At 45.7% G+C, this 26,708-nt stretch overlaps 1 protein-coding gene across 2 annotated transcripts in view; it reads right to left on the bottom strand.

Moving 5' to 3' along the window:
- ABCA4 (ATP binding cassette subfamily A member 4) overlaps nt 1-26,708 on the bottom strand; it is a 128,690-nt gene that overhangs the window by 24,784 nt on the left and 77,198 nt on the right. For both annotated transcript variants that reach the window (XM_004026159.5, XM_063696883.1), the window contains 16 exons: nt 25,717-25,856; nt 25,142-25,279; nt 23,593-23,786; nt 22,437-22,521; nt 19,538-19,743; nt 19,137-19,185; nt 14,176-14,441; nt 13,394-13,518; nt 12,826-12,924; nt 11,843-12,029; nt 7,361-7,455; nt 5,798-5,830; nt 4,260-4,365; nt 4,054-4,128; nt 3,654-3,823; nt 1,996-2,173 (listed from right to left, as the gene is read on the bottom strand). In XM_004026159.5, the coding sequence (XP_004026208.4) occupies nt 1,996-2,173; nt 3,654-3,823; nt 4,054-4,128; nt 4,260-4,365; nt 5,798-5,830; nt 7,361-7,455; nt 11,843-12,029; nt 12,826-12,924; nt 13,394-13,518; nt 14,176-14,441; nt 19,137-19,185; nt 19,538-19,743; nt 22,437-22,521; nt 23,593-23,786; nt 25,142-25,279; nt 25,717-25,856 (2,146 nt within the window). The remainder of the gene's footprint in view (nt 1-1,995; nt 2,174-3,653; nt 3,824-4,053; nt 4,129-4,259; nt 4,366-5,797; nt 5,831-7,360; nt 7,456-11,842; nt 12,030-12,825; nt 12,925-13,393; nt 13,519-14,175; nt 14,442-19,136; nt 19,186-19,537; nt 19,744-22,436; nt 22,522-23,592; nt 23,787-25,141; nt 25,280-25,716; nt 25,857-26,708) is intronic.

Below are 26,708 nucleotides of genomic sequence, written 5' to 3'. Positions count from 1 at the left end.
GGGCGAAAGAGGAGTGGGGTGTGAGGATTAGGTGGTGATGACACATCAGTGCTGGTTTCCTCATGTTGACAGTTTGTGTTGTGGTTGTATGGGGTGTATCCTCGTTTGTAGGAAGTATACATCGGAGGTGCTGAGGGGTGTGAGAGAGAGAGACAGGAAGAGAGAAATAAATGAGAAGGGGCATCTTGCTGAGAAGTTACTTTCAAATGACTCAGAAAGAAAGGTTTCAACTGTACTTGTGACTTTTCCATAAGTCTGTAACTGTTGCAAAATTTTAAAGTAAAGAAAAATAGATGACACATATAAGAATTTAAAACATCATATATGTGCTAAGTGAATGACATAAGCAATAATTGTTTGTTCCTTCATTCAACTTTTTTTGCCACTGGCTAATGGTGGTCCTAAGTTCCAAAATGATGGATCGCAGAGGTGAGATTCCAGGCCAGCTTTAAAATTCTGGAGCATCAGAAAGCCTGCTAACATGATGCCTGCCATCTTTTACCCCTTCATTGGACTGCCAGCTAGTATCACCTCCCACCGCAGATGTCCACTCTATCCTAGCTACATCTCTCTCCATAGGCTCAGAGATCCCTGTAAGCGCACACGTGCGTGCGCGCACACACACACACACATAGACACGTGGGCCAGCCCCAAGTGTGTAAATTCTATTTCTCATCTTTTAAAAAAAGTAAAATTAAAAGCCTCCGCACTTTTCTAAGTAACTTTTCAGTACCGGTGGGCCTAGCTCCTTTTATATTAGCATCACACGGCCAATGTGGCACCTGCAGTTGATGCTCTTATCCAAAGAGAGGCTTTCAGGTTCTGACTTCCTCCCCGTGCATTTATGAGTGTTTCCTCGTGTAGACAGAAGAGAGAGGAAATAATTTAGTTGCTACTGATAATTTCTGGTTTTGTATTGTTAAGTGATAGCTGCTTACTAAGCTGAGTAAGATAGAAATCATATCTTCAGGAATTCTAATATTCACCATCATTTTAAAAAACCATGGATGAGAAGGTCATTTGTGTTGGTCTCCATCAGTTGGTATATCTTATCATCACATGAAATGGAGGCTCATGTTGGTCTTAAAATGTTGAGATTTCACTACTCAAGACACCTAGAATAAACTGGGGTTGATGTCATAATGATCCCTGTTACATTATAACTAGGCCTTTACTACCAATTCCTTTGACCCTGCAGCCTGTAATAGGGTACCCTATCCTGACCCCTCCCTACCCCCACCAACCTTGGTTGTCAGGAAGGTGGTAGTGTGCTATTGATTTAATAAATATTTTTTCTTCATTTTTCCCTGTAGCGGTGGTTAATCTAATAAGTGAAGGTCTTATTACTTTGGCCACTGGCTGGGGTTGCCAGATTTGGCAAATAAAAATCTAGGATGCCTAGTGAAATTTGAGTTTCAGATAAACAACCAGGTTTTTGTTTGTTTGTTTGTTTGTTTTTTAGTGTAAATATGTCCTGTGCAATATTTGAAGTAGGGTATGCTTATACTAAAAATTATTCATCATCTGAAATTAAATTTAACTGGGTGTCCTGTATTTATCTGGTGACCCTACCACAGGGAAAGTTTTACCCTTACCCTTTTGAAGGTGAGGCAGGATTTGAGAAGGGGACTTGGGGTGAAAGACCCCTTCATATTACCTTCTCAGCGCCAGACTGATTCCAGGAAGGCCAGACTCATGCCTGCAGTGCAGCGATTATTTGATGGGTCAGAGGCCCCCTCGGTGCAGGACATAGAGAGCCCCCATTCACCAGTTGTTAACTGCACCCCACAGCCTTTTCTAGCTTCGGGCTCCTAGTTCTGTGCCTTTCTAAGAAGATGTCAAGGGACAGCAGATACACAAGGCCCTTGGCCCAGTGCCTTTCAGCAGCCCTGGTACCGTGAGAACCCCTCCTCTCTTGGTCTGGTCCTTCAGAGCACACACAAGCTCCACCTTGGGCCCACGGAGGGGAGGGAGGCGCTGTAAACTGACACTTACGATGTCCCAGAGGAAGTTGGTCACCCAGTAGGTGGTGGGGCTCACTCCACTGATAAACTGGAGGTGCTTGGATTTGTTCACCCGCTCCTGGATCAAATAAAGGACAAAGCTGGCTGGGACGAAGGACATGGAGAAAATCACGCAGATGGCAACCACAGCATCCACCGACGTGGTCAGCCTGCAGCAGGGCCAGAGACACAGGGAGAGGGCGATGAAGAGGGAGGAGCAGAAGGAGGAGAAGATACAAAGTCAGGCTTTGGGAAGCCCTTACACCTGCCCAGGGGTGGCCTCCAGGTTCCTCTTCTCTACCTTGAAGCTGTCACTCCACTAAACTGTCTTAATCCATATGGACCAAGGTTAAATGGGTATTTGTGGGTTGCCTTTCTATTTCATGTGAATATTTCTAGACAACCTTTCTTTTTATTATATTCTCTAATTATTTTTATGGTGTATAGAAATAGATGTTTATATTAATCTTATGTACTGCAATGCTCTTATTAGCTCTAATAATCTGTCTATAGAGTCTCTTGAATTTTCTACGTTGACAGACGTACGGTCTGTGAGATTTATCTTTTGTTAATAATCATCTTGTTAAATCACATTTTCAAGAAGTACATCATAACACAAGGAAATGTTCATGATGTAAATTTAAGTGAAAAGAGGGCAGGCAAGTTGTACAGGGACTTGGCTCTATTTATTCTTTCCTCAGCCAAATAGAAGGCATCTGGCTGAGGGGTAAGTTGGGGCTAAAGCCAGCCTGAACTTTATGTACAAGCCACAACCCCTGGCATGGGACAGTGTCCACCTACAGAAAAGAGCATTTTTACTAATTTCCACAAAGGTATCCTATGTGGTAGTCACTGCCTTGATAAAACTACAGATCATATCATCCATACACGTAGTAAGCTTAGAACAAATGACTGGAAGGAGACACACGAAAGTGTGGCTGAGTGAGAATTAACAGAGGACAGTCTAGGGCCCTAGGGTGTCCAGAGGAAGACACCAAGGAGCCAAGGCCCAGGTTTTAGTGGATGACCCTGGGCATGTTCACTGGCACTCAGCGTGTGCTAGGATAGTAAAATCAGGACCCCACAACGTTGCTGAAGTTTGCACTAACAAAGGCGCTCCTACCAACCCCTCCTCCATGTAGGCCTCAAATAGAGTGAACATACTACAAAACGCACAAGACCACTGTCTCCACTGGCTGAAACTGCGCAAGAAGAGCCTCAGCTTGAGGGTAGCAAAGCTCTGTCGACATCTCCAAAGTATGCTCTTCTGAGGAAATTCCTGGAATCTAAGATAATTACTCCAAGGGAGCTGAAAGGTTTACTGAACTTTGCCAGTTCCTGGCAGCTGCTTTGCACATAGCAAAGATAATAATTGTATAAGCTCCAGGAGCAACTTGCTATCAAAAGCCAAAAGGGAATGGAACCAAATGTAAACTTACTTTCCACATAAATGTTGGGGAGAAAGAATGACCAAGAGGTCTGGTATGTGAAGTGTGAGGCGCTTATTTGAAAGTCGGATGTTCATATGTGCCTGACTAAACAGCATTACCATCCAAATCAGCACTTTACGGTGGTGAGAATCCTCTCAGGATGTTCAAAGAGTGGAGAAGGTGACAAGAAAGTGGTGAGGCTGGGGCTGTGGTGGCTTACACTGTAATCTCTGAGAGCTGCTCCTTGGTCAGGTTCAGGGGTTGGCTAATGACGGTGATTCCATACTCCTCGGGGCTCCTGTCCTTAGGCAGGCTGGCCCGTAAGATGGCGTTGTGGGCCACATTGAGAAAGCTGACCAGGGCATGCCAGCCTTTGTTATTAAACCACACCTAGAGGGTGGAGAGGACATCTGAGACGTTGCACTAACAGCTAGTTAAAGCAGAAATCAGTGAAGGAAAGGAAATTTGAGAAGCAGGAAGGGTTTGGTAGCTGGAAGACATTCCTTGCTAGATTTCAGCAGGAGGAGGGATGGAATTGAATGAAGGTAGGAAAGTAAAAACAAAATAACCAGCTCAGGTAAATTTTAAGCTCCAGAGCAGATTATACATAGGTCAAGTACCTTAATGTTGTCTTCAGTTTCTAGATGTTTAAGGAAATCAGGTATTTCTTTAGAGGCCTCTCTAGTGATAGGGCCCTAAAAACCGTGTAAACAAACAAACAAGAGGGTTTTAATTTTTTTTTCCTGTTATCACTCATGAGAGTTTCTCATTCATGGTAATTAAGCAAGTCAAAAATCCTACTCAAATCTCCAGTCTGTTTACATACCCCGCTCACATTCATGATCCGGCCAAGGTCGCTTAAAAACCCAACAAGTGCTTCCCCCGTGATGGGGACGACTGGGAGCTTTCCTCCAATGGAAATTCCTCCATACCTGACAAGGAAACAGGAAATCCTCAGACCAGGGCCACGAACTTCACGCCTACTAGTAGCTCTCTCGGGTTTTGTAGGGAAACATGAACTTTCGGGGGAATTGCCTGGACCAGCGAGCAACATGGCTCCACTTTACAAACCAGCTTTTAACTCTTTTCCCACTGCTGCTGCCTCCAGGAAGGAGTCCAAACCCTCATCCTGGCCTCTGAGGCCCTTCTGCATCTGGTCTGTGCCCCTCTCCAACTTCATCCTTCCTCAGCCCTTCCCTGGAGTGGCCTATTCTGGACATATCGAGTCATTTCCAGAGCTCCTCATGGCCCAGACTGCCTGCATGTCTGCCTTTGCATGGCTGCTAGCTCCCCTCGGCACCTTTCCCTTTTGGGAGCATCGAGCCAACTCCAGGTCCTCTTTCACATGTCACATGTCATCTCCTCCCATCCCAGCCAAGGACTCCTTTTCTGTGCCACCTCTGTGCTTTGCAGGTACTTCTAGCAGCACAGGACACATCTTCATCCTGTCATCCCTACCTCTCGGGGCTTCTGTGCCTCACACCTGTTCAGGGAGGCCCTTAGCCTCTCCTGCCTGGACTTGTGCTCTGCTTCTTCACTGGCCCTGGGATCTATCTCCTGTACTGCCCTGGAAGTCTGAAGTGACTGTGCGGAAACACCAGTCTGAGTGCATCACTCCCTGGCCTCAAACCCTTCAAAGGCAGGGCAGAAGCCAAAGTCAACAGAACAGAATGAATTAGCTGGTTATACCAAGCAAAGGAGGAGCTCTTTGTCAGGGCCTTGAATCACTGCCTCACTCCTACTTTCTGTCTCAGCTGAGGCCCCACAGGTCCCTCTGGAGAGCAATCCTGAAAGCCAGATTTCAGGTGTACGGTCTAGAATCTGCCCAGGAAAGCACATACATGTCAGCCCCGCACCTGTTCTGGAGGTGCAGTTCCTGAGGGAGGCTGGGAGGCAGCAGGCTCCTAGAGTCCCCCTTGATGAGGCTCTAAACCTCTGGAAATATTTCAACCTCCAGGATGCCTCAGGAATGGCGTGAGTCTGGGGCTGGCCTACACTCCCTGAAGCTTAAAAGGAATGGGCCAAGGAGTGTCCCGGGTTTAGGCTACAAGGCCCTCTTGTTGGAGTATTATACACTGTTATATACTTGGAGGTTTTAGAAGCTTTTTTTGGGTGAGAATGCTCTGAAACGCCTCATCAGGGAATGCCACCCCCACTTATGTCCTCCAAGAAGAGGCACCACTGAGTGTCTTCTGAGTCTGGGATGTCCCTAGCCACATATTCTTCAGGACGTGTCTTGTGACTTCCTGAGCACATACAGAACAGCCCCTCCTCATGGCTGTGAGGTGTGCCTTTTAAAAGTGTGCAATTATTTCAACAATGAATCAATCTGAGATTTTAATTCTGATAAAAATAGTTTCTTACCTCTGTTCATTGACCCAGAATTTGCTCTTTAAGCTGAAAGCCAAAATAAAATAATGCAATGAATACCACAAGTACAGCAGTGCCGTTAACTTTCTTTCCCAAACATTCATTTTGAAGACTGAAGTCTCAGTCTTCAGGGGCATTTTTGCATTTTCCGATATCCAAGCAACGCGGAAGCCGCCCAGCCCTGGGACATTGCCTGAATACACATGCAGAGAAAGGACCTATGATTTCCCCCACTGGCTCTCCAAATCATATCCCGCATGCTGGACTTTCTGAGTGGTCCTGTTGTCAGGTCATATGTCAGGTCAATATGCCTGATCTGGACCCAGAACACACGGCAATGACCATGTCAGTGTGGAATGAAGGCTGCAGCCCTCCTGTCTTCCACCCTGCACAAATGAGACTCTAACAACCACCTGCACACCTCGGGGGAGTTCCGACTCACTCCACAGCCCAAAGTTAAGGCACTGACATTCAGTCAATCAAGGGTAAAATGACAAAATGGGAAATGAACAGATGCCAACTCTGGACCCCAGAGCTCAATCCCATGAACTGTCATTGTCATCAACCTTTAAGCACACACGCACAAAATCCAAAATTTCATACTGTAGATTTGCTGCTGAGAACTCAGTTTGGGATGGTTGCTGTTTATTGCATTCTATTTATTCTGCTTTTATTTTGGGGCTTGGATGGCATTCTTTGTTTTGCTAAATGCTTTCACCATTTGCAGTGTGTTCTAGTTAATTAAGTCAATTTATCCCTCGTTCAGGGCTCTGGCAGGTGAAGCAACAGAAAGTCCTACTAAAGTTAGACAGGAGGTTTTATCTTAAAGCCCCAGAGCCTGTGTGGACTGGACCACACTTCCTTAGGATCCTCTCTCCTGGCATTGCATGCCCCTGTCAAGCTGCTTGTTCTGATACGGGCTGCCAAAGCTGTTCCATCCTGGATGGGGCTGATAAGAACAGCTGGAGAGCCAAGAGAACTAGATATTTCTTGAAAAGTTCATTGGCATCTCAAAGGGCAGTGATCACAGATGATAATTCACAGTTAGAATATGACAGCTGCAGTTGACCTGGCTCACCCTGGCGTGTGCTGGACTCAGACACTATCCCGCTGCCTCTTTCCCACCCTATCTTTTTCCTTTCTCTTTTTTGCCACTTACTTATTTTCTCTTTTTCTTCTACCTTTTCCCCTATACTCCTCCACCTCCCTCCAAATTTTTACTCTCTCTTTTAACTAGTTAAAATATGTGGCTGCATTTTTGAATAACTTCTATGGTCTTCTGATATAACTTTTAATAATACGTGGGTTAAAATTTAAGACTGCTTGCCCTAAATGTAAAAACAAACAAACAACAAAAAAAGAATTAATCTTAAGTAACGTTTTACTTGTATGCGCCTCAATTGCTTTTTATGTTGAATGGGTCCCTCAAATCAGATAAAAAAGAAAAAATCTACTGCCCTGATCATACATAAATTGAGAGAGAAAATTATCTTCTGTCCCTAGTTAATATCTTCTACAGGGAGCCAGGATAAAAAGCATAAAAGGATTTCTTCTTACCTGCTTCTTATAAGAGCAGGGTACGTTTTTACCAAGAAGTCGGAGATGTTCCTGTCCGTCAGGTCTTGTAGAATTTCCGTGCTGCGCTGTGTTCTCTGAGGCAATGAGACACCCACGTTAATTACCTTGGAACTTGAGGACTTACAAGTAGTTTGTGAAACTGCTTGTTCTCTTCCAAAAATTATTTATGAATTGAGCTGCTGAGAAAATACTAAATAAAGTACTGGCATCTCCCTAGTTCCCACTTCAATGATGTGTAACATCTTTGATGCCTCTTTTTCTGCCAATCCATTGACAAGACAGAATGGCGTCACTCCAAAACAAATCTCCACTCCATCTGCGTTTCTCCAGCTCCAGTACTGCCACGCTACCCAAGCCACCACCTAGACCACTAGAGAAACTTCCACACGGGTCTGCCTGATTCTGTCCTTGGTCTGCCAACTTCCGTTTTCCACCTAGCAGCCAGCTTGAACCATAAAAATGTAAACCCGAGCACCTCAGTCACCTTGCTTACTTATCCACTCCAATAAACCCTGGGATCAAATCTCGACTCACTACCAAGGCCCATGTGGCCGATGTGTGTGGCCCTGCCCCTCTCTGAGCTCACCTGCCACACTCCCCTCCCTGTCTCTCAGCGAGCACCTCTCTCTCCTGGCGCAGCTTTGTGCTTGGCTGTTCACTCTGCCTGGGAACTCTACCTGTAGACCCTCTCATGGCTCGCTTCAAATTTTATTCCTCGGAGAAATGTTCCTGTTTCCAGTCACTCTGTATTGTCATGTACTGTTGTGTTATCTTCATAGCTCTCATTTCCATCTGAGAGTTTCCTCCTGATGGATCTGTTTACGTATTTGTATCTGTAATCCCCCGTAGGATATCATTTTGGTGAGAGCAGGAACTTTGCCTGATTTGTGAGCTGTTGTGTCACCAGCACCCAGAATAGTGCGTGGCATACAGATGACACAGTTGATTTGTGACATTAATGAAAGAATTTGAATAGTGCCTTACAATTTACAAATCACTTTCAAAATACATCTAGGACTGGAAGCTAGTTCATCGAAATATTTTAGAAAATTCAAAGGTGCATGGGTTTGTCCACCAGGTGGCAATATTACTGCAAATCTGGGAACACATTCCACTTAACATTCTCATAAAAGCATTCACTCTGTCAAGGGTGCTGCCCAGAAGTAGTTGAGGGGATTTTGGTGGCATTACACCGCCGTTATTGCGCACCATTCTTTCCTTTTCATACACTTTCTATCTCCTCCACCTGTTTTCCCATTTGACTTTCCTCTTCTTTAATTCACTCTTTTCACCTTGTTTCTCTCTCTCCTGCCAGGAGGAGAGCTGGCACCTACCGAATGCTCCCTGTGTGTCGGGCACTATGTTAAATGCCCTACATACATGATCTCACTTCATCCTGACACTCTTTGAAAGAAGAATTTTTAGCTTAATTTACAGACAGAGAAACTGAGGTTCAGAACAGTTAGCTGACTTGCACTGACTGGGCTGCAAACTTGCAGGTGGGTGGCCCAGGGCCTAGGAACTGAATCTGCCTCTGTCTCCTCCTTGCTCTTTTCACTGAGTCACCTGCTTCTCAAGCTGAAAGTGGCACTCAGACACCTGCCAAGCTCCCCTGGTGGAATCCAGGTTGGAAAAATTGCTGCTGGCTGGGATAGCTTATGATAAATTGTTTTATAAAAGTTCTGCCCAATAAAATATTTGTGTAACCCTATCTCCACATATACTAGAAGTCAGGGACAGAGTGCTTCCACCTCAGGACCCACCACATTCAAAGAATGTTAGAGCAGGGAGGGTCCCTAGAGATGACCACATTGCCCCATTTCCCAGATGAGAACAACTGATTGTCTCTGAATCAGGCCCACACCCTCTGGACTTATTCCAGGCTGAATGAGGGATTGTGTTTGAGTGGCTAGGGTGAGCAGATGTGAATAAGAGTGTGGGTTTGTGAGTGTGTGTGTGAGAAAGAGAGAGAGAGAGAAAGATTGAGAGAGAATGAGAAAGAGATTGAGAGAAAGAAAGAGTGAGAGAGAAAGAGTGAGAGAGAGATTGAGAGATAAAGAGTAAGAGATAGAGACAGATTGAGATAGAAAGAGAGAGAAAAAGAGTGAGTGAGAGAGACAGAGCGCGCACAGCTCCTGTGCATATGCGTGACATTCAGTTTTGCTCCAATGGAAGGCATGTATAATAGTGAGGAAATGCAGAAGTGAAAGAAAATGGCAGGAACTGGCTTGCCTTTTTCCAGGACTTTGGCTGTTACATTTTGTCCAGGGACCAAGGACCAACACTACTGAAAATAAGTTTCTAAGCTGGACAGACAGCGTGGAAGTAAGGGTTCGTTTAGGAAATGAAACACCATGTAGGTAGGCTTGGCCTCCCCTCCCTCGCCCTGGCCAAGAGCTCAGGGTACAGTATCACAGCCTTGACGTCCTGATGCTGGAGGGTTTTGAGTGGAGGCAGCCACAGGAGCCCTCAGCATTGACAGCAAAGCAAACAAGCAAAGCTTCCTCTTGGGGCACAGAGGACTGAGACAAGCTCCTCGGGTCCTTCTTTTGGGATCCCTATGATGCAGCGGATGAGCTGTGATTCAAAGAGAGAAAATATTGCTTGAGAAATATAAAGATACATGCTTTAGAATATAAAAAAGAGCAGGGATCGGGTGTTCTTGGCATAGAACCATTTATAAACCAGACTGTGATAGGTGCTGTGGCAAAATCTAGTTGCTCCCGTTATTTGCTCCTCCCTGCTGCCTTAGCCATAGCCTTTTTTGTTGGGTTTGTAAGTGGAAGTACTATGTGGGAACTTCAGAAAACCTTCCCTAAACATAGCACATGTGCACACTCTGCCCTCTGTTTTGCTTCATCCTTCTTCCATTCTGCTGCCTGGAAGGCAGCTCCTGCCTTATTGGCTGATGAGGCTGAGGCCTGTTTAGTGTGGAGGAGAAAGAGAATAGAACATCATGCACCACCCACGTAGACTTTTAGATGAGTGAGAAACAAGTTGTGTCTTGTTTTATCTGCTGTTAGTTTGGGGTTGTCATCACTTGAGTTGAATCTAATTCTAAATAATTCCTTGCCCACATGATTTCATTAAATCCTCACAATAATATTATGAAATAAGCAGTTATTCCCAATTCACAGGTGATAAAATTAAGGTTCAGAGAGGTCAAGTAGCCCACCTGGGGCTCTCCGTGTCCCATACCTGTGCTTTTCCACTGAACTGCATAGCCTGTTTGGGAACAGTTTATTCATCGACAAATCATTGGACAGGGCCGTCTAAGGCCCAGCCCTGGCAAGTCAGCTGGGAGGCCCATTATCAACCAGGGACACAGCCTTCTTTGATGTCTCTAAATCCCCCAGGAGATGCTCACTGTAATCTGTTCCGGACTTTAGAACTCCCAGGACAGGGTGCTGCTCAGAGCCAAGATCATTAATGTCCCTGCAAAAGATGGATGCTGGCTGTGCATGTATTTGTGTACATACCTGCAGATGCTAGAGACACAGCACATGGAGAGCTTCTTAATTAAGACTGTTAATAAGTGTGTAAACACATTTGCATTTGAATGTACATCATAGCGTTGCTTATAATGGTGAAAACTAAAAAACCTAAGTGGCCAATAATGGGAGATCAGTTAATTTAAAGTAACTTTAGGCCAGGAGCAGTGGCTGACGCTTGTAATCCTAGCACTCTGGGAGGCAGAGGTGGGTAGATCACTTGAGGCCAGGAGTTCAACACCAGCCTGGCCAACATGGTAAAACCCCGTCTGTACTAAAACTACCAAAAAAATTAGCCGGGCATGATGGTGCGTGCCTGTAATCCCTACTACTCGGCGGGGCTGAGGCACAAGAATTGAACCTGGGAGGCAGAGGTTGCAGTGAGCCGAGATCACACCGCTGCACTGCAACCTGGGTGACAGAGAGAGACTCTGTCTCAAAAAAAAAAAAAAGGAAATTCAAACAATGGGATAATATACAGATATTAAAAGTGATGCAGATGTCTATTTATTGACATGGATGCATGTTCATAGTAAATTATGCAGTAAATCAGATTTCAAGACAATATTTGGAATATAATCTGTTTGGGTGGCTCCAAACCAAACATTATCTGTGGTTATATCCAAGTGATGATTTTTTTCCTTCTGACTTACCTGTGTTTTCTAATTTTTCTATAATGAGCACATATGACTTGTTTAATTTTTTTTAGTGCTTAAACACATTTTTTCTACTAGATCAAATAGGAAGTATCTGGTGGAAAATGAAGCTTTTGGTGAGTGGCTTCCTCCAGTTGGCAGCCACAGCGCCCTGTGGGGAGCCCTTCCCAGAGGGTGCAAGGAGTTTGGTTTAGTCCCGTACTCAACTGCCAGTTTGAAATTTTAGTTTGTGAGAGACTCAGGAGATACCAGGGACTCCCCTAGTCCCTCTGTGGCAGGCAGACCTGGGGCCCCGTAGTTTGGGGGTCAGGTACCTGGGGGGGCGGGAGGCCCCCGGCACCCTCGGGGCACTCTGGCAGCATGGTGAGCTTCTCCCTGGTGCTGCACCTGCAGGATGGTGAAGGGTTGGCCTGTGTCCATTTCTGCTTCTGGAACAGCTGGGTGATGTTTGGGGACACAGAAGGAGTCTTCCAGGGTGTTGAGTTGCCACAGGGGTACTCCCTCATGGAAGACAAGAAAATATTCCATAATCAGCCCCAAAGTTGCTGACAAATCCCTAGGCATAAGAAATCGCGCCCAACCCTTTCCTCCTCCTCTTTAGACCCAGGCCCTTTCTTCTTCTTCTCTTGGAGGCTGGTTTCCGCTCAAGCAATATCAAAACTAGGGTTTTGTGACTGACTAGGTGTGGGGCTGGGGAATAACCATCTCTAGCTTGTGGATCGTTTTGTCTCCCTTTTTATTCCTAGCAGCTCTAGCTGTTGAGAGACACAGCAACCAAAAGAGGAATTTGAAATTAGTCTGTTTTGGTCCTTATTGACAGCTTTGAAAAAGACTGAGGGAGAAAAGTTAAAATTATATTGAACTTTTAGGATTCCTGGTGGATGTCAATGGCCTTTGCTAACTCTCTTCTCCAGACTTACAACTATCACAAAGTACTGGCCACTGTGTCACTCACACCATTCAAGGCCCAATCACACAATAGCATAACCCTATTTCCCTCCCTCCCTGCTCAGAGGCCTTTCAAATAAGTTATGGGGAATCATCTGTCAACTCAACATAGAACTTCTATGCTGAGAAATATAGAGCTGTCCAGTGGTGCGGGGGCTTCCTAGGAGGTAGTGAATGTCCCCGCACACAAGTGTGGAAGGAGAGGTTGGGGGAGTGCTGGTCAGAGACATGGAAGTGACCAGCAGAGCAGGATTGAGTGGGGCCTCCCCAACGCCTGCCATCTTGAACCCACCGTCGGGTCCTCCCAGGGGAGCTAGTCTTCTTAGGACAGGGGCGCGTAGGCACTTACGGAAGCCACCCTTCCTTCAGGCAGCGGTTGCCAAAGCCTGGCTTATTCAGGAGGACGTCTGCAAGTACCGTGAACTGCTCACTGCCCGGTTCATCCATGCTAGACAGAGTGAGACATGTGACTGGGACGGAGCAGACGCGTGCCAACAACATGCAACTCAGAGCCTTTACTGGATAGCTGCTGTGTGCCAGGTATGTATTGGAGGCACTGAATGCTGCCTTGGGATGGCGCTAGCTCTCCTGGGAGTGCGGTAGGCTGCCCGAACACTCGCAGTGGTCTGATGGCATGTCACCTATGCCTCAAAAAGATGGCGCTTCAACCCACTCACCTAAGCTTTGCATTCCTTTCCCCATTCGTCCTTCCCAAGCAGTCCTGCCTGTCCACTAGGATCGCCTTTCCAAGCAGTGGCAGATACATTAAGTTCCTTTCTGCAGGCAGCCCAAAGACCCCTCCCCTCTCTCATTGGTGAAGGTCCCAGTGAAGTGGGAAGGTCAGGGCCCTTCTAAGCAGCATGTGACCCAGGTGCCCCAAACCCACAGAGGAGAATGGTGACCCCGAGTCCGCGCACCTGAAGAAGGTGTACTGCTGCCCATATATCCAGGGGTGAAGGGTCAAAGCGGGGTATTCGCCAAAAGGAGGGATAACGATAGAAAGCATCAGAGCCAAAAACACAAAGGTAGCCGGGAGCACGATCTGTGGGAGAATAGACATGGAATAAACATGACTGTGGCATGGAGATGTCACACGTGCACGTGCACACACATCTTCATTCTTTTAAACATTTATCCTGCAGACTCCTAATCAGCCCCTGGTGGAGAGGGTTGGGCTTCTGGGGAAACATAATAAGCAGGGTGTGCAAAGGTAAGATGTGCAGAAGAAAACAGAATGTTCTGGTGGCCACTGAAGAATCTGAATGCAGCCCAGTGTTCAGCCAGACTTCAAAGGGCATTTCAAAGAGCAAGTCACGTGACTCACTGTTCTTTAAACCAGAGCTTCTTTTTCTAAATTAAAAAACATTAAAAGAAAAAAGAGGGCAATGACTTTGATATGTAGGGTCACTGCAAAAATGAATGAAAACATGACTTTATCCCTCACTGTAAAAATAAAAACAATATTAACATTTTCACTATTATTCTATTTTCTTTGCTAAGGGAGGTCCAACTTACAAAGAAGATTCATGTTACCAAGAATCAAAATAAGGGTTTGGAAAGCAGGAAACAAAACCAGCAGAATCTAAAGAGGGTGCTCCTCGCTGAGTTATAACCCATGCCTGAAGGAACACTCAGGAGAGGAGGGGAAGGCTGGGAGAGGAGCCACTGAGCTCAGCTAAACACCGACCGACAGTAGTACCTGCGCCAGGAAGTCCTTGTGGCTGCGGATGGTATGTTGGAATCTCTTGACCAGCAGCGCCTGCACATGCTGGAGGACCAGCTGTGTCCCCGTGTTGAGCTGCAGGCCTGGGCACTCTGGCTCTGGGGGAGGCTGGCCCTCTGGGTGAGCAGCCGGAGCCCCTGGGGAGCAGACATTGGAGTCCTGGGGTGTCTGTCTAGCCTTCTCTCTGGGACCCAAGCAGGGGTGTCGGGGGTTGACGTTTTCTCTTTTCTGCTGAGCGCCACCTGTTTTGAGAGATTGAATTAATAATTTGGAAAATGCCTATAAGGTCTGGATCTCTAATGCTATTTTTTTCCCCTTACAGCATTGATTTTCCTCTTCATTTAAGTCAGCAATGAAATACCAGGCTGGTAGCTTAATCATCTTTATAAAAATCTATTTCTAGTATAAATTACTTATACAGAGAAATTGTATAGATTCACCTGAAATTGCCTTAAAATTCTCTATTAACATTAAAGAGAACAAAATAGCTCTAAAAGCATTGACATGGAGAAGTTTAAAATACGTAACTTGGTTAATAAAAAAACAAAACTGGCTGGGCACGGAGGCTCACACCTGTCATCTCAGCACTTTGGGAGGCTGAGGTGGATGGATCATTTGAGGTCAGCAGTTTGAGACCAGCTTGACCTACATAGTGAAACCCCCTCTCTACAAAAATACAAAAATTAGCCAGGCATGGTGGCAGGCACCTGTAATCCCAACTACTCGGGAGGCTGAGGCAGGAGAATCACTTGAACCCAGGAGGTGGAGGTTGCATGAGCCGAGATTGCAAGACTGCACTCCAGCCTGGGTGACAGAGCAAGACTCCTTCTCAAACAGCACAAAACAAACAAAACAAACAAACAAAAAAACTAAGGTGCTGGTCAATATGTGTAATACACTCACATTTATGTTTAAAATTCATGTATCCTACACAAAGAAAAACTGACATCTTATGTACACACACACATAATTGTAAAACTCTGAAAGAATGTCCACCGACTGTCAGCAGAAGCTCTCCCTGGGGAGGCAGAGTTGGGTAGAAAGGGGAGAGGAAGTGGGAAGCGAGACTTTAGCCTTTTGTGTATTATATGAATTTTTAAACAACAAAATACATTCACCTATTACCTGTGTACTTAAACAAATGAAAAATCAGAGTCGATGTGGTTCTTTCTGAATTCTTAGAGGATACTGAGAAGTGGTAGAAAAAGTAATGAACTAAGAGTTAGGGGACTGAGGTTTGAATATGGATTCTTACAAGATACATAAATTTGGGGAAGTGACTCAATCTGCCTAAATCTGAGTTTTCTCAGACTTCTTATCTGTAAAATGAAGGCATGGTGGCTCATGCCTGTAATCCCAGCACTTTGGGAGGCCAAGCCAGGAGGATTGATTGACCCCAGGAGTTTCAGATCAGCCTGTACAACATAGGGAGACCCTGTCTCTACAAACAACTAGAAAAGAAATTAGCCAGGCATGGTGGCGTATGCCTGTAGTCACAGCTACTTGGGAGGCTGAGGTGGGAGGACCCCTTGGGCCCAGGAGGTCAAGGCTGCAGTGAGCTATGATCGAGCCGCTGTATTCCAGCCTGGGTGACAGAGCAAAACTCTATCTCAAAAAAAAAAAAAAAGAAAAGAAAAAAATAAAGAACATTTCACAGAATTGGTTTGGAAATTTAAATGAGATAACACATGGGAGCATGCTCTAGAAACCATTGCAAGTTGTCGGTTATGTTGAAGCTATAGTTTATAGTCACTGATTAATGCTCATTTGCCGAACAACTATTGCTGGACATGGAGAGCCTAGAGGACTGTTGGTTGGTCCCCAGCTGCTTTCTTAACCCTCCTCAAGTCCCCCAGGACAAGGACAGTTGTAAAGGGAATTGGGTCAGCTCAGTCATCCTTTCAACTACATTTACCTATGATGTGCCAGGCCTGGGATGTGAAGGCTGGGTGGCAGCCCCAGCCCTGGCACCTGCACTCAGAGGGGCGAAGTTCTGCAGGTTCTCGGTGCCAGAGCCCCAGTTCTGCAGGCTCCTTCTCCTGATCTGGGCTCAGATTTGATGTCTTCTATGGCTGGCCCTCCCTCTGGGAGGATCCCTACTGCCCCTCCTCTTTGCTGGCTGATATCATCTCAAACCTCTGAGCTTTGATGTCTCCCTGAAGGCTCCATCCTGACTGGAGCCCACTGACCTGGCCAGAGCTAAGGGTTCCAGGCCTATTCAGAATCGCCAGTTTGTCCCTAGCTATCTGCTGCTTTCTAGTTACTGACTATGAGCCACCCCTTCAGAAGTGGCATTGACCCTTGTTGGAGGCTGCGCAAATGTTTCTTATGATTAGGCATAATTGAAATCTGTCAGTAACAACATGAACCTGTGATCAATTAAGCAGCTGACCCAATCATTACCTCCTGCTCCTTCCTCCTGTTACCCAATAAATAATGAAGGGCTGCAGAAGCTTAGGGGGCTGCCTTTACTCATTAGAAGCAGGGAGCCCTTTTCTTCTTCTCTTCTTCTCTCTTCTTCTTCCCGATGCTAGCCTTTCCTTAAAATAGTTACTTTGGTTTTTTTGTTATCATTTCCATGTTGATCCCTTCGTTCAGTCTTGTAATGATGTTCTCAGGCAGTAACAGTAGTAACTGCTGTAATGATGGTCTCACGTAGTAACCGTGGCAGTCAGCCACAGACCCTCTCCATGCCATGCATTGTGTGACCCCAATGCACAGCTACAGGTTCATTTAAACACTGGAGACAAGATCAGAAAATGTCATCCTCTAAGACTGAGCTAACTCGAAACAAATGTACTTAGCCATCTGAAAAGTGGCTGAGAGTGTGGCATTGAGCATCCTAGATTACAGAGCTAAGACCAGAGAGTGAGACCCAGTGGCCTGGGTGACTTTAGGCAAACCCTCCAACCTCTGTGAGCTCAGTTCCCCCCAGATGGGGCAGACCCCTGCCCTGCCTGCTTCATAAGATTACAGTGATAATCAAATAAGACAATGGATGTTAAGTGCTTTGAGGTAAGAGATGGTTTGTAAACATTTAGTTTAGAGTTGCTAAGTCTTAATCAGTGATCGTATACTGTGTTATAAGTTGGCAAGCATTAACTCACTTAATTCTCTCAACAATGCTACAGGTAGATGCTATTATTATCTCCATTTTGCAGATGGGGAAGCAGGTACAAAGAGGCTAAGTACTTACCCAAAGCCAGTTAGTTTGCAAATTATGAAGCTCAGGTTTGATGTTTGGTCAGCCTCACTCCAGAGGCTACACTCTTACCCACTCCCCTTGACTGTATCTTTGGAACATCCTGTTCTATGCCTATGCTGACTAAACAGTCCTCTGATGTGTAATTTATTCTCCTGAGAGGGCCTATTTATCAAGAAGGAATATTCTGCACAGGTAAAAGGCCCTAAGTCTTGAATCCAGCAAAGCTTCTGATATAAATTAGCATATTTTCATTCTGGTCTTGGTTAATATGAGTCTTTGACATTGGGTGAGCTGAGATTATTCAATTTCTGTGTCAGCAGAGCTTGAAAGAAACTTGGGTTCTGTGGTGAATTGCTGCTGTCCCCTAGAGAGGACTGCTTCCTGCCCCACACCCACTGTGCCAGGACGACTACATCTTTTGGCCACCACGTGATGTACTGGGATGGGCTGAAGCATATCTGGGCTAGTATATGTGTCCATTGGTAGTTCTAGGCATAGTAGATAGATGTTTGGGATCACTTAGGAAGAAAGATGAAAACCAAGTTATCTTAAAAGCTGATTGCAGAATCCCCATAGAAAGGAAACACTCCAACAGGAAAACACTGAAATATGCCACACTGGAAAGAAGGAGGTAACTGGTGGTTTAGGAGGTGTTAGGAGCCCAGGGGCAGCAAAGGAGAATCGCTGCAAAGCTTTGCCTGTACCAGGGGAGGATTTTACAGTGTGGGTGGACACCTCGTGTTCTATCAGAAGTGGTTTCTGTTTGTGTGGCAGGTAACCCTTCCACACATCTATCTCCCCACCCTCCACCCTCTGCTGTAAACTCTGCTACACTCACACATGCTTTGTGTGGCTGTGGGTTTGATAAAAGTTCATGGAAGGAGCTAGTTGGTGCCCAGGCTGACACATGTAGAAGAGAGACTTCTAGAATCCACAGGAATTTTGGTCCCCATGTTTTCAAAGCCCATAGACCACTAAATAAGGGTTCAAAATGATTTTATGTTGATCTCAAAGGGGCCAGGAGACTGCCATCTGGGTTGTATTTGATAAACATTAAGGACTCTGCCAGCTGTCACTCATGCAGACAGGGATGGATCAGAGGCCTGGTGGAGATGACAGGAGGAGATGAGGATGATGACGTGGCAGGCTGAGAGACTGGGGATACAGCATGAGGAGCTGAGGGATGAAGCTACCAACCTGACCTCCATAAGAATCGCCATTCATCCAAAGTGTCCCCATCTAGACCTAACTCAGCCTGTTATTCCTTTGTCACTCAAAGCCATCTAGGATGCAAAATGCCTACTACTGGGGAGTCAGATACTATGGAGGAGTATTTGCCTGCTTTGTTGTTTCATGACTTTTTGCTTAGACTTTTTTTTTTTTTTTTGAGATGGATTTTGCTCTTGTCGCTCAGGCTGCAGTGCAGTGGCACAATCTCTGCTCACTGCAACCTCTGCCTCCCAGGTTCAAGTGATTCTCCTGCCTCAGCCTCCCGAGTAGCTGGAATTACAGGTGCGTGCCACCACACCCAGCTAATTTTTGTATTTTTAGTAGAGATGGGGTTTCACCATGTTGGCCAGGCTGGTCTCGAACTCAGGTGGTCCATCTGCCTCGGCCTCCCAAATTGCTGGGATTACAGGCATGAGCCACTGCGCCCGGCCCCTTAGACTTTCGAGATAGAACTTGGGAGGGAGGCGAGGAAGGGAACAAACCACAGGCTCCAGCACCGTACCCGCAAACAGAGGTCCTGAATCAGAATCCTCCGTGACCTTCAGAAAAATCTGTCAAGAAGAAAAAAAGAGAGAATTTTGTTTAGTCATTCTTATTCTCAGAAAAATCTAACCCAAACTCTGTTTTGTTGGGTATTGCTTCACAATGGGAAGAAAATCCATTACGACTCTATCTAAGAACATCATCTTCTATAAATACAAAAACGTAAGCACACAGTAACCACAAGTACATAAAATTTGTATGCATGCAGAGATGGGGGAACTATGCCAGAAATATAGTTGCTATGCTTGGGTGGGGAACGATGGCTTTTTGCTTTTACAAAACTTTGCTCTAATGTTAGACTTTTTCAAAGAACCGCCACTTCTGGCACTTGACAGAAATCAGCTGGAATCTCTACTTTACCTCTTCCAGGGGAGTGTCAGAAATTCCAAAACTGCTGAGACCAAGGTCAGCCAGCGTCTCCTCCAGCTCTCTGAAAAGGCTGGCATATGCTCTGTGCTTGAAGTTCTTATTTGGAAGAAGGAAGATAAGTTCTTGACCAATGCACTCCACCAGCTTTGCCTCTGGAACATGGTGGAGAACTACATCCATCAGCTCATTTACATCCCCTAGGACAAGAAAAAAGACTGATGCCAGCTCTGTTTTCCAGAAACTGGAAGATTGTGAGGTTACCCAGATTTCCTACTTCTCTCCACTTCCCCTTTGAAGAAGAGGTATTTTGTATCTCAGCAGTGACTCTTTCAGAGGACTGATGCTCCATCAAGTCTGTTTTTAGCTTAGTTGGCCCTGAGGTCGTCATTGAGAGGCAGAGGGAAACGGAAGCAAAGTCCTCCCGACTAGCTAGCTGTGCAACCTGGGGGCGGAGGCTGGTTGGGGGGTCATGCAGATTTCCTGTGCCAGTTCCTCCTCTGTTCAACCAAATGCTCTGTCCCCTCAAGCTATGTTACGTTGGGTGGGTCACACTCGACTTTCCTCATCTGTGAAAAGGGGAAAATACTGGTATCCACTTCATTGTTGTTTTTGAGAACTGGATGAGTCAAACTACACAAAGCAGTTAGAGAAATACCTGGCACATAGGTGAGTGCTGGCTGCTATTATTATCCTTTACAACATCTCGGTAAGAAATCTCTTACTCATGGTTGTTTTTCATTCTCATTCACTGAAAACTTGAGGGCTAAGTCAAAGTTGTTTTCATTTTTCTGGTCTGTCCCCAGCTATGGGGGACTTGCCCAAGACACAAACCTGGAACCGGTGACCAAGCTGAGTGAGAAGTACCTTCCCTAAATCACACACACATGCCTACTCTAACTTCTCAGAAGATTGCACAGTTTCTCTTGGGATTGCACCTGCCTCCACAAACAAAACTGAATCCTCAGGTCACAGGAAATGCAGAGGTGGGGGTTGAGAAGCCATGGAGAGAGGCTGGGGGAGAGGGTAGGATATGGGGTACGTATCATAGACTGTGAACAAGTGTCAGGTATCAACTGTTTATCTGACACATGTATACAGTCAGAATTGAATTTTATGTACAAATGTGTATTACTTTAACATTAAAAATCTAACTGTGAAAACCTCACTTGCATGCACTTGAAGAGAGAGTTCTCTCGCACATTGTCTTGAGAGGCAGGTCAAAGGGAGAGGGATTCCAGGACTCAAAACATGACTCTTCAGAAAGCAGCTCTCAGAGTTGTGGACACCCAGTAGGTTCTTTTCTTTTTTTGTTGTTTAAAAAATGATCCATATGAAGGGATTTCATGGTTTTCAACCAAAATCCTTCTGCCTAGCCGGATTGGAAGTCTTGCTTTATGTCAAATGTGCAAGTTGGACTTGATTGTCTTTAGCTCTGGGATGACTTCATACGGAGGCTGGAGAGTCCTTTACGTTAAGGAAGCAGCTCTGCCCTAACAGCTTTCCAGGGGTCATATTCATTGTTCTTTTAGGAAGGAAATTGAACCCAAAGCTGCTGGATTCCCAGGAATTGTGTCTTAGGCATGTGTCAGCCTTTCCAGAAGTAGCTCTGTAGGTCAGCAGGGCTTTGGGCATCTGGGAGGGAGGTCTGTGAGTGTGTGTGTGGTATGTGGGTGTGTTTGAGTGAAAAGACTTTCAAGGAGCTAACTGGGGATTCAAATGATTTTCCCTTTCTTATTTGGGGATAACTATTTACTGCATTTCCCACCATTCACAGCATCCCGATTCTATACAAAGAAAACCTTTATTTAGAAATAAAGTAATTTAAAAAAAAGAATCATTCAGCCACGCAGGCCCTGTTTCCAATCTGATTTTGGCAAATCACAGTAACTTAACATATTAGTATCAATTTAAAACAAATATAAACTTCTTGACCAAGGTTCAGAGAGCGGGGAGATAGGTACCCACAGCAAGGCAGGCTAGGAGAAAGACCCAGAAATGTCATCCTAAAAAGATGTTTTCTGTTCATCACAGGGTCTCTCAGTGTAAAGAGAGGGCAGGTGCATGAACAGTGATGATGCCTCTCTGGGCATGTTCCCTCCAGTTGTAATGATTGGACAATGCAAATATTGCCCAGTTCTCTTGCTTCACCAGATCTCAGTTAGTAAATTCTTAACATTTGAAAAAGTTTGTGCTAAATAGAAAAATATGCCTTTTCTTTGATAAGCAGATACTTTCCCCATTCATTAACCTGCATCAGTACGTAAGTTTAGTTTTGCTCCTGTGTGGGAATACGCTTCTCACACATTCTCTCACGTAGAGAGGGGATAGCCTCTCCACTGCAGCTCCCTGGAGATGGGGGCACCCCTGAGAGCTTCAGTGCATCCTAATTAAAGGGAGAATCACTGGGAAATTGGGAAGCTGAGGGGAGAATCAGGAGTGTAACAGGGGTGTATGCTATTTCCAGACTTGCCATCCACATGTGCAATCTCTGACTCCACAAGTTCACTGGAAGAGCCGTGCATCACCATGATTCCACTAGAGGGCGCCATGGCACACATCTAGAAGAAGCTCTCCCCAGACACTAAGGAATGTGGCCTGGAGCCAGGGCAGGGGGACCCCAGGAATGAAGGCTTACTAAGGGTAAGAGCACAGAGTGTATTCCTCATTAAAGGGAGAGGGCCTTTAGGTGCATGACTTTTAAAATCCCTTTGGGAATGAAGGAAGAAGGAAGAGGAGAAAGAAGCTCAAAGCAAAAGAACAACTGTGTGACCTGCAGAAGTACACAGTGTTCTCTTTGCTCCCATTAAAATGCATCACAACAGGACACACCCAGCAATACTGGGAGATGGCTGCCAGACAGGAACCCAAGTATGGCCCTTCCAGTCCTTACCATCCAGGACTTGTTCTGGAGTTAGGTCATCGACGTGGGCTGGACACGTGGTGGAGAAACCCTTAGACGAGCAGCTGCAGGTCCCCTGCAACAGATGGATGGGATGACTGACAAGATGCACATCCCTTCCATGACAGCCTCTCCCTGATGCCAGCTGCTGTCACCACCTGCTTTATTTATTTCTCACTGCCAAGTGTAGTCAACACATTTTTTTCTTCACTGTTTAATCTGTTAATTCATCTGAGCATTTTGAGGGTGTAGTCGCTTGATTTTATCCTAGAGAGTGTGTGAGTCACACACAGAGAGGAGCAGAACCTCCAAGGGTCCCTTTGGCTTGTCATCAATTATGTGGCAGCTGTAGGTTCTGCCTGTGGGAGACATTCTGTGCCTCCCTCCCCACGGATGGACACAGGAAACCCCAGCGGCAGCCAGACACTTAAACCAGAGGCATAAATAATGCTGCCATATCATAATCATGACCATTTGAATGTGAGCAATGCCTGTTCTTAAGAAGCCCAGAGCACATTTATAATACTTTATCTCATTTATCTTCACATCCCTAAGAAGTAGAAGCAGAGGTCATTAGCTTCATTTTCCATGTGAAGAAGAAAAAAATATTAAAAAAAAGGAGGAATTAAATAATTTGCCTAGGATGACACAGTTTGTTCACTTCGCAGCACAGACATAAAACTGGGTCTCCTGATGTGCTGAAGTGGTCTCTGCTGGTTGGTATTTTTTGCCTTCATCATTTTTATGTTATAGCACCCAAGGAGGCCTCTTCTTAGTTTTCACTTACCACTGAAATTCAGGTTTAATTAGGGAATATTAATGTTGAAATGAAGCTTAACCAATTGCTCTTAAAACAGCCTAACCTTACAGAATAAGACACTCACTTCTATGTTGCACCAAACTGGTGTGTAATCTGGCATGTGATACTTGCAGACCATTTAAAGCTAGTTGTTTCATTTTGGCTAAAGCATCTCTGTAGGAGGAGGCTTCAGAATGTGTTCATCGAAATCTTCTGCAAATGGTCCCAGAACAAAGACACTGATTCTGGTGGCGAGAGCCTGTGTGAGTAGCCATGTCTGGAGTGGCAGCTCTGTGCTGTGTGCTCCTTCTCACCCAGGCCAGGGTCCTTCCCTGGGCAGACACCTACCTCACTGCCTTTCCTTTGGCTCTGGATGTTTTTCATCTTGCGCACCAAGGTTAAGTACAAGCCTGTGCCAAAGCAGTTCTTCAGGAAGAGTGGGGTGCCTGAGCAGTAGAGCCTTCCCTGGGCAATGATGGCAATGCGGTCCCCAAGGAGGTCGGCCTCGTCCATGTGGTGAGTGGACATGATGATGGTTCTGCCTGCAAGGTAGGGGCCAGGGCAATCACCAGGCCTGCCCTGGGTTGGGCATTGTTGATAAAGGGTGTACAGCAATTTCCTGGCTATATAGTTGCAAAAATCAGGAGTTAACTAAAAAAAAAACCCAAGGGAACTAATTCAGCAGCAAATTCCAGCATATTAGGACAATAATAACTAACATTTCATAGCTTCCTACATACTGTAAAGCATTGCCACACACAGTGTCTCTGTATCCAGCATAGGATCTGATTCAAATAAATCTCTATATTAGGGGCTCATGTATTATGGTCAGCATCTAGGGAGTTTCATACGTACATTTTCTGGATCATTAAGCTCTGGATTTATACTCTTCATAAAGAACACACACGTGCATACTCTCACTAACTGGAGATGTCATTAACAGAAAACAGCAGGCCGGGCACGGTGGCTCACGCCTGTAATCCCAGCACTTTGGGAGGCCAAGGCGGGAGGATCACTTGAGGTCGGGAGATCGAGACCATCCTGGCTAACACGGTGAAACCCCGTCTCTACTAAAAATACAAAAACAATTAGCTAGGCGTGGTGGCGGGCACCTGTAGTCCCAGCTACTCAGGAGGCTGAGGCAGGAGAATGGCTCGAACCCAGGAGGCGGAGCTTGCAGTGAGTGGAGATTGCGCCACTGCACTGCAGCCTGCGCGACAGAGCGAGATTCTGTCTCAAAAAAAAAAAAAAAAAAAAAAAAAGAAAAGAAAGAAAGAAAACAGCAATGAGGATTTCAGGATGACAAACCCTCAGAGAAAGGCATGGGGCAACGCTGTGTGAGTAGAGCAAGGGGGAAAGCTCTGGCTTGACCACGGGGTTGAACCGTGTTGTTACCTCTATGGGCACTCAGCTCTGCTTGCTGTCTTTTCTGATCTGAGCCCCTTGTCTGAGAGGTGCCATGACAGAGGAGCCACTTCCATCTGTGGCCATCCTCTGGAGCACTGAATGCCCAGCAGGTCACCCTCACACTGGTCCTGAGTGGTCATCTGACAGCTATGGAGCTTCTAGGTATGTTTGCAGGTGACCTGGGTCCCCATGGTCAGAGAAGACATTCACCTAGAGTAGCATCCATTATTCCAGACAGAAGGGCTGCAGGTCAAGAGAATTTTCTAAAATATTTTGGGAAGTAGGTTGCATCATCAGTGATTCTCTGTTTATATTTGTAAAAACCTCAGGAGGCTTTAGCTGGAACTTAGATTCACCAAGTCACTGATAAACCCCCTTCTGAGTGTAGTCATTGTGGTTCCTGTACTCAGCTACAAAATGGCAGGTGAGAGAGTGGGGACCACAGCTAGGGCTGCAGTGAGAGCCCAGGAGACTGAGCAGTGGCTGTTACCTGAGCGATACTTCAGGAGCAGATCCCAGATTGAGCGTCTCGAGTAAGGGTCCACCCCAGAGGTGGGTTCGTCCAGAATCACCACCTTGGCATCTCCCACAAAGGCAATGGCAACCGACAGCTTTCTCTGCATGCCACCTGGAGGCACAAGAAGGACGGGAGAGTTAAGGGGCTGTGGAGGGTGAGGAAGAGAAAGGCCCAGAGCAAGTGGCATTGTGGGGGTACCTTAACCCAGCAGTGGTTTGGTGCTGCCTCTTAGATGTTTATAGCGTTCAAAGCCCTAATACTGTTCAGGCTTTGTAAATGCAGAAAGGGCAACCCTCACCTCCTCAGATCAGACCCTTTGAAGACTGTTCAAACACATCAATCTCAGGACAAATAAAACCCAGGCTGCTGTGAGACAGTGCTCTGCAGGGAAAATGATCTGGGGGCTGCTCTTAGATTTTTGGTGTAACTTCACAGAGGTGTTCCCACCCTTAGAAGCTCTCCTGCTCCAAGCCTCCCCCGCCTCCTGGGTGCACTGGGGAGCCCTGGATTTGCCATCTGTGGCCCTGTCTCCATCCAACTCTGAGCACCTGATAGGTCCTGAGCCTCTTCATTCCGCTTGTGGTGGAGGCCTGTGTCCTCCAACATGGCTTCCATCTCCAGCTGGGCCTCCTCCTGGGACTTTCCTTTCAGCTGGGCATAGAACAGCATGTGCTCAGCCACCGTGAGGCTAGGAGGATGGGACAACAAGAAAAGCAGTGGCTTAGCACTTCCACTTCCAGCAGCCGATCTTACAGAAATAATTGAGGACAAGTATTCTTGATTTGGCAATCAAGATGCTCACTGTGGTGGTGTTTATGATACAATACAAAAATAGCAGACCCTGCTTAAATATCTAATAAGAGGATGGCTTACATAGTTCATTCATACAATGGAATAATCTGTAAACATTAAATATTATTTTATAGAAGAATATGTAATGACATGAAAGATGTTCCTGATATCTTATGTTTAAAAAAGCAATCCTTTTTTTTGAAAAAAAAAGTCAAGTTATAAAATTGTATGCATAGTTTTACTATTCTTTATGATTTTGAAGTATATGTGTTTATCTATCTATATATGTATAGGAGAAAGTTCTAAAAAATTATATACCAATGTTATAACTCAGCGGTTATCTCTGAGTAGTGAAATTACAGGTGACTTTTATTTTCAATTTTTTGTTTACCTATATTTACTTCCTCCCTCCTTCCCTTTCCTTCCTCCTTCCCCTTCCCTTTTCCTCCCTCCTGTTCCCTTCCTTCTCCCCTCCCTCCCTCCCTCGCTTCCTTCCTCCCTCCCTCCCTCCCTCCCTTCTTTCCTTCCTTCCTCCCTTCCTTTTTTTTCTTTCACAATGACTATGCATAGCTTCTTAGATAAGAAATAAAAGATATCTTATTGGGGAAAAAAAGTAACTGAAAAGCCCCCTGAAAAGTTTGCCTTTCAGGCCGTGGCTTCAACAGGAAAAAGGAACAATGGTCCTCCTGTCTTTGGTCCCAGAGAGGAAGTACTTCAGGGCTGCACAAGGGGCTCGGGGATCGATCAG

Source organism: Gorilla gorilla, chromosome 1 (genome assembly GCF_029281585.2).
Source record: "Gorilla gorilla gorilla isolate KB3781 chromosome 1, NHGRI_mGorGor1-v2.1_pri, whole genome shotgun sequence".
Taxonomy (NCBI): Eukaryota; Metazoa; Chordata; class Mammalia; order Primates; family Hominidae; genus Gorilla; species Gorilla gorilla.
This window is presented reverse-complemented; position numbering and strand designations above follow the sequence as displayed.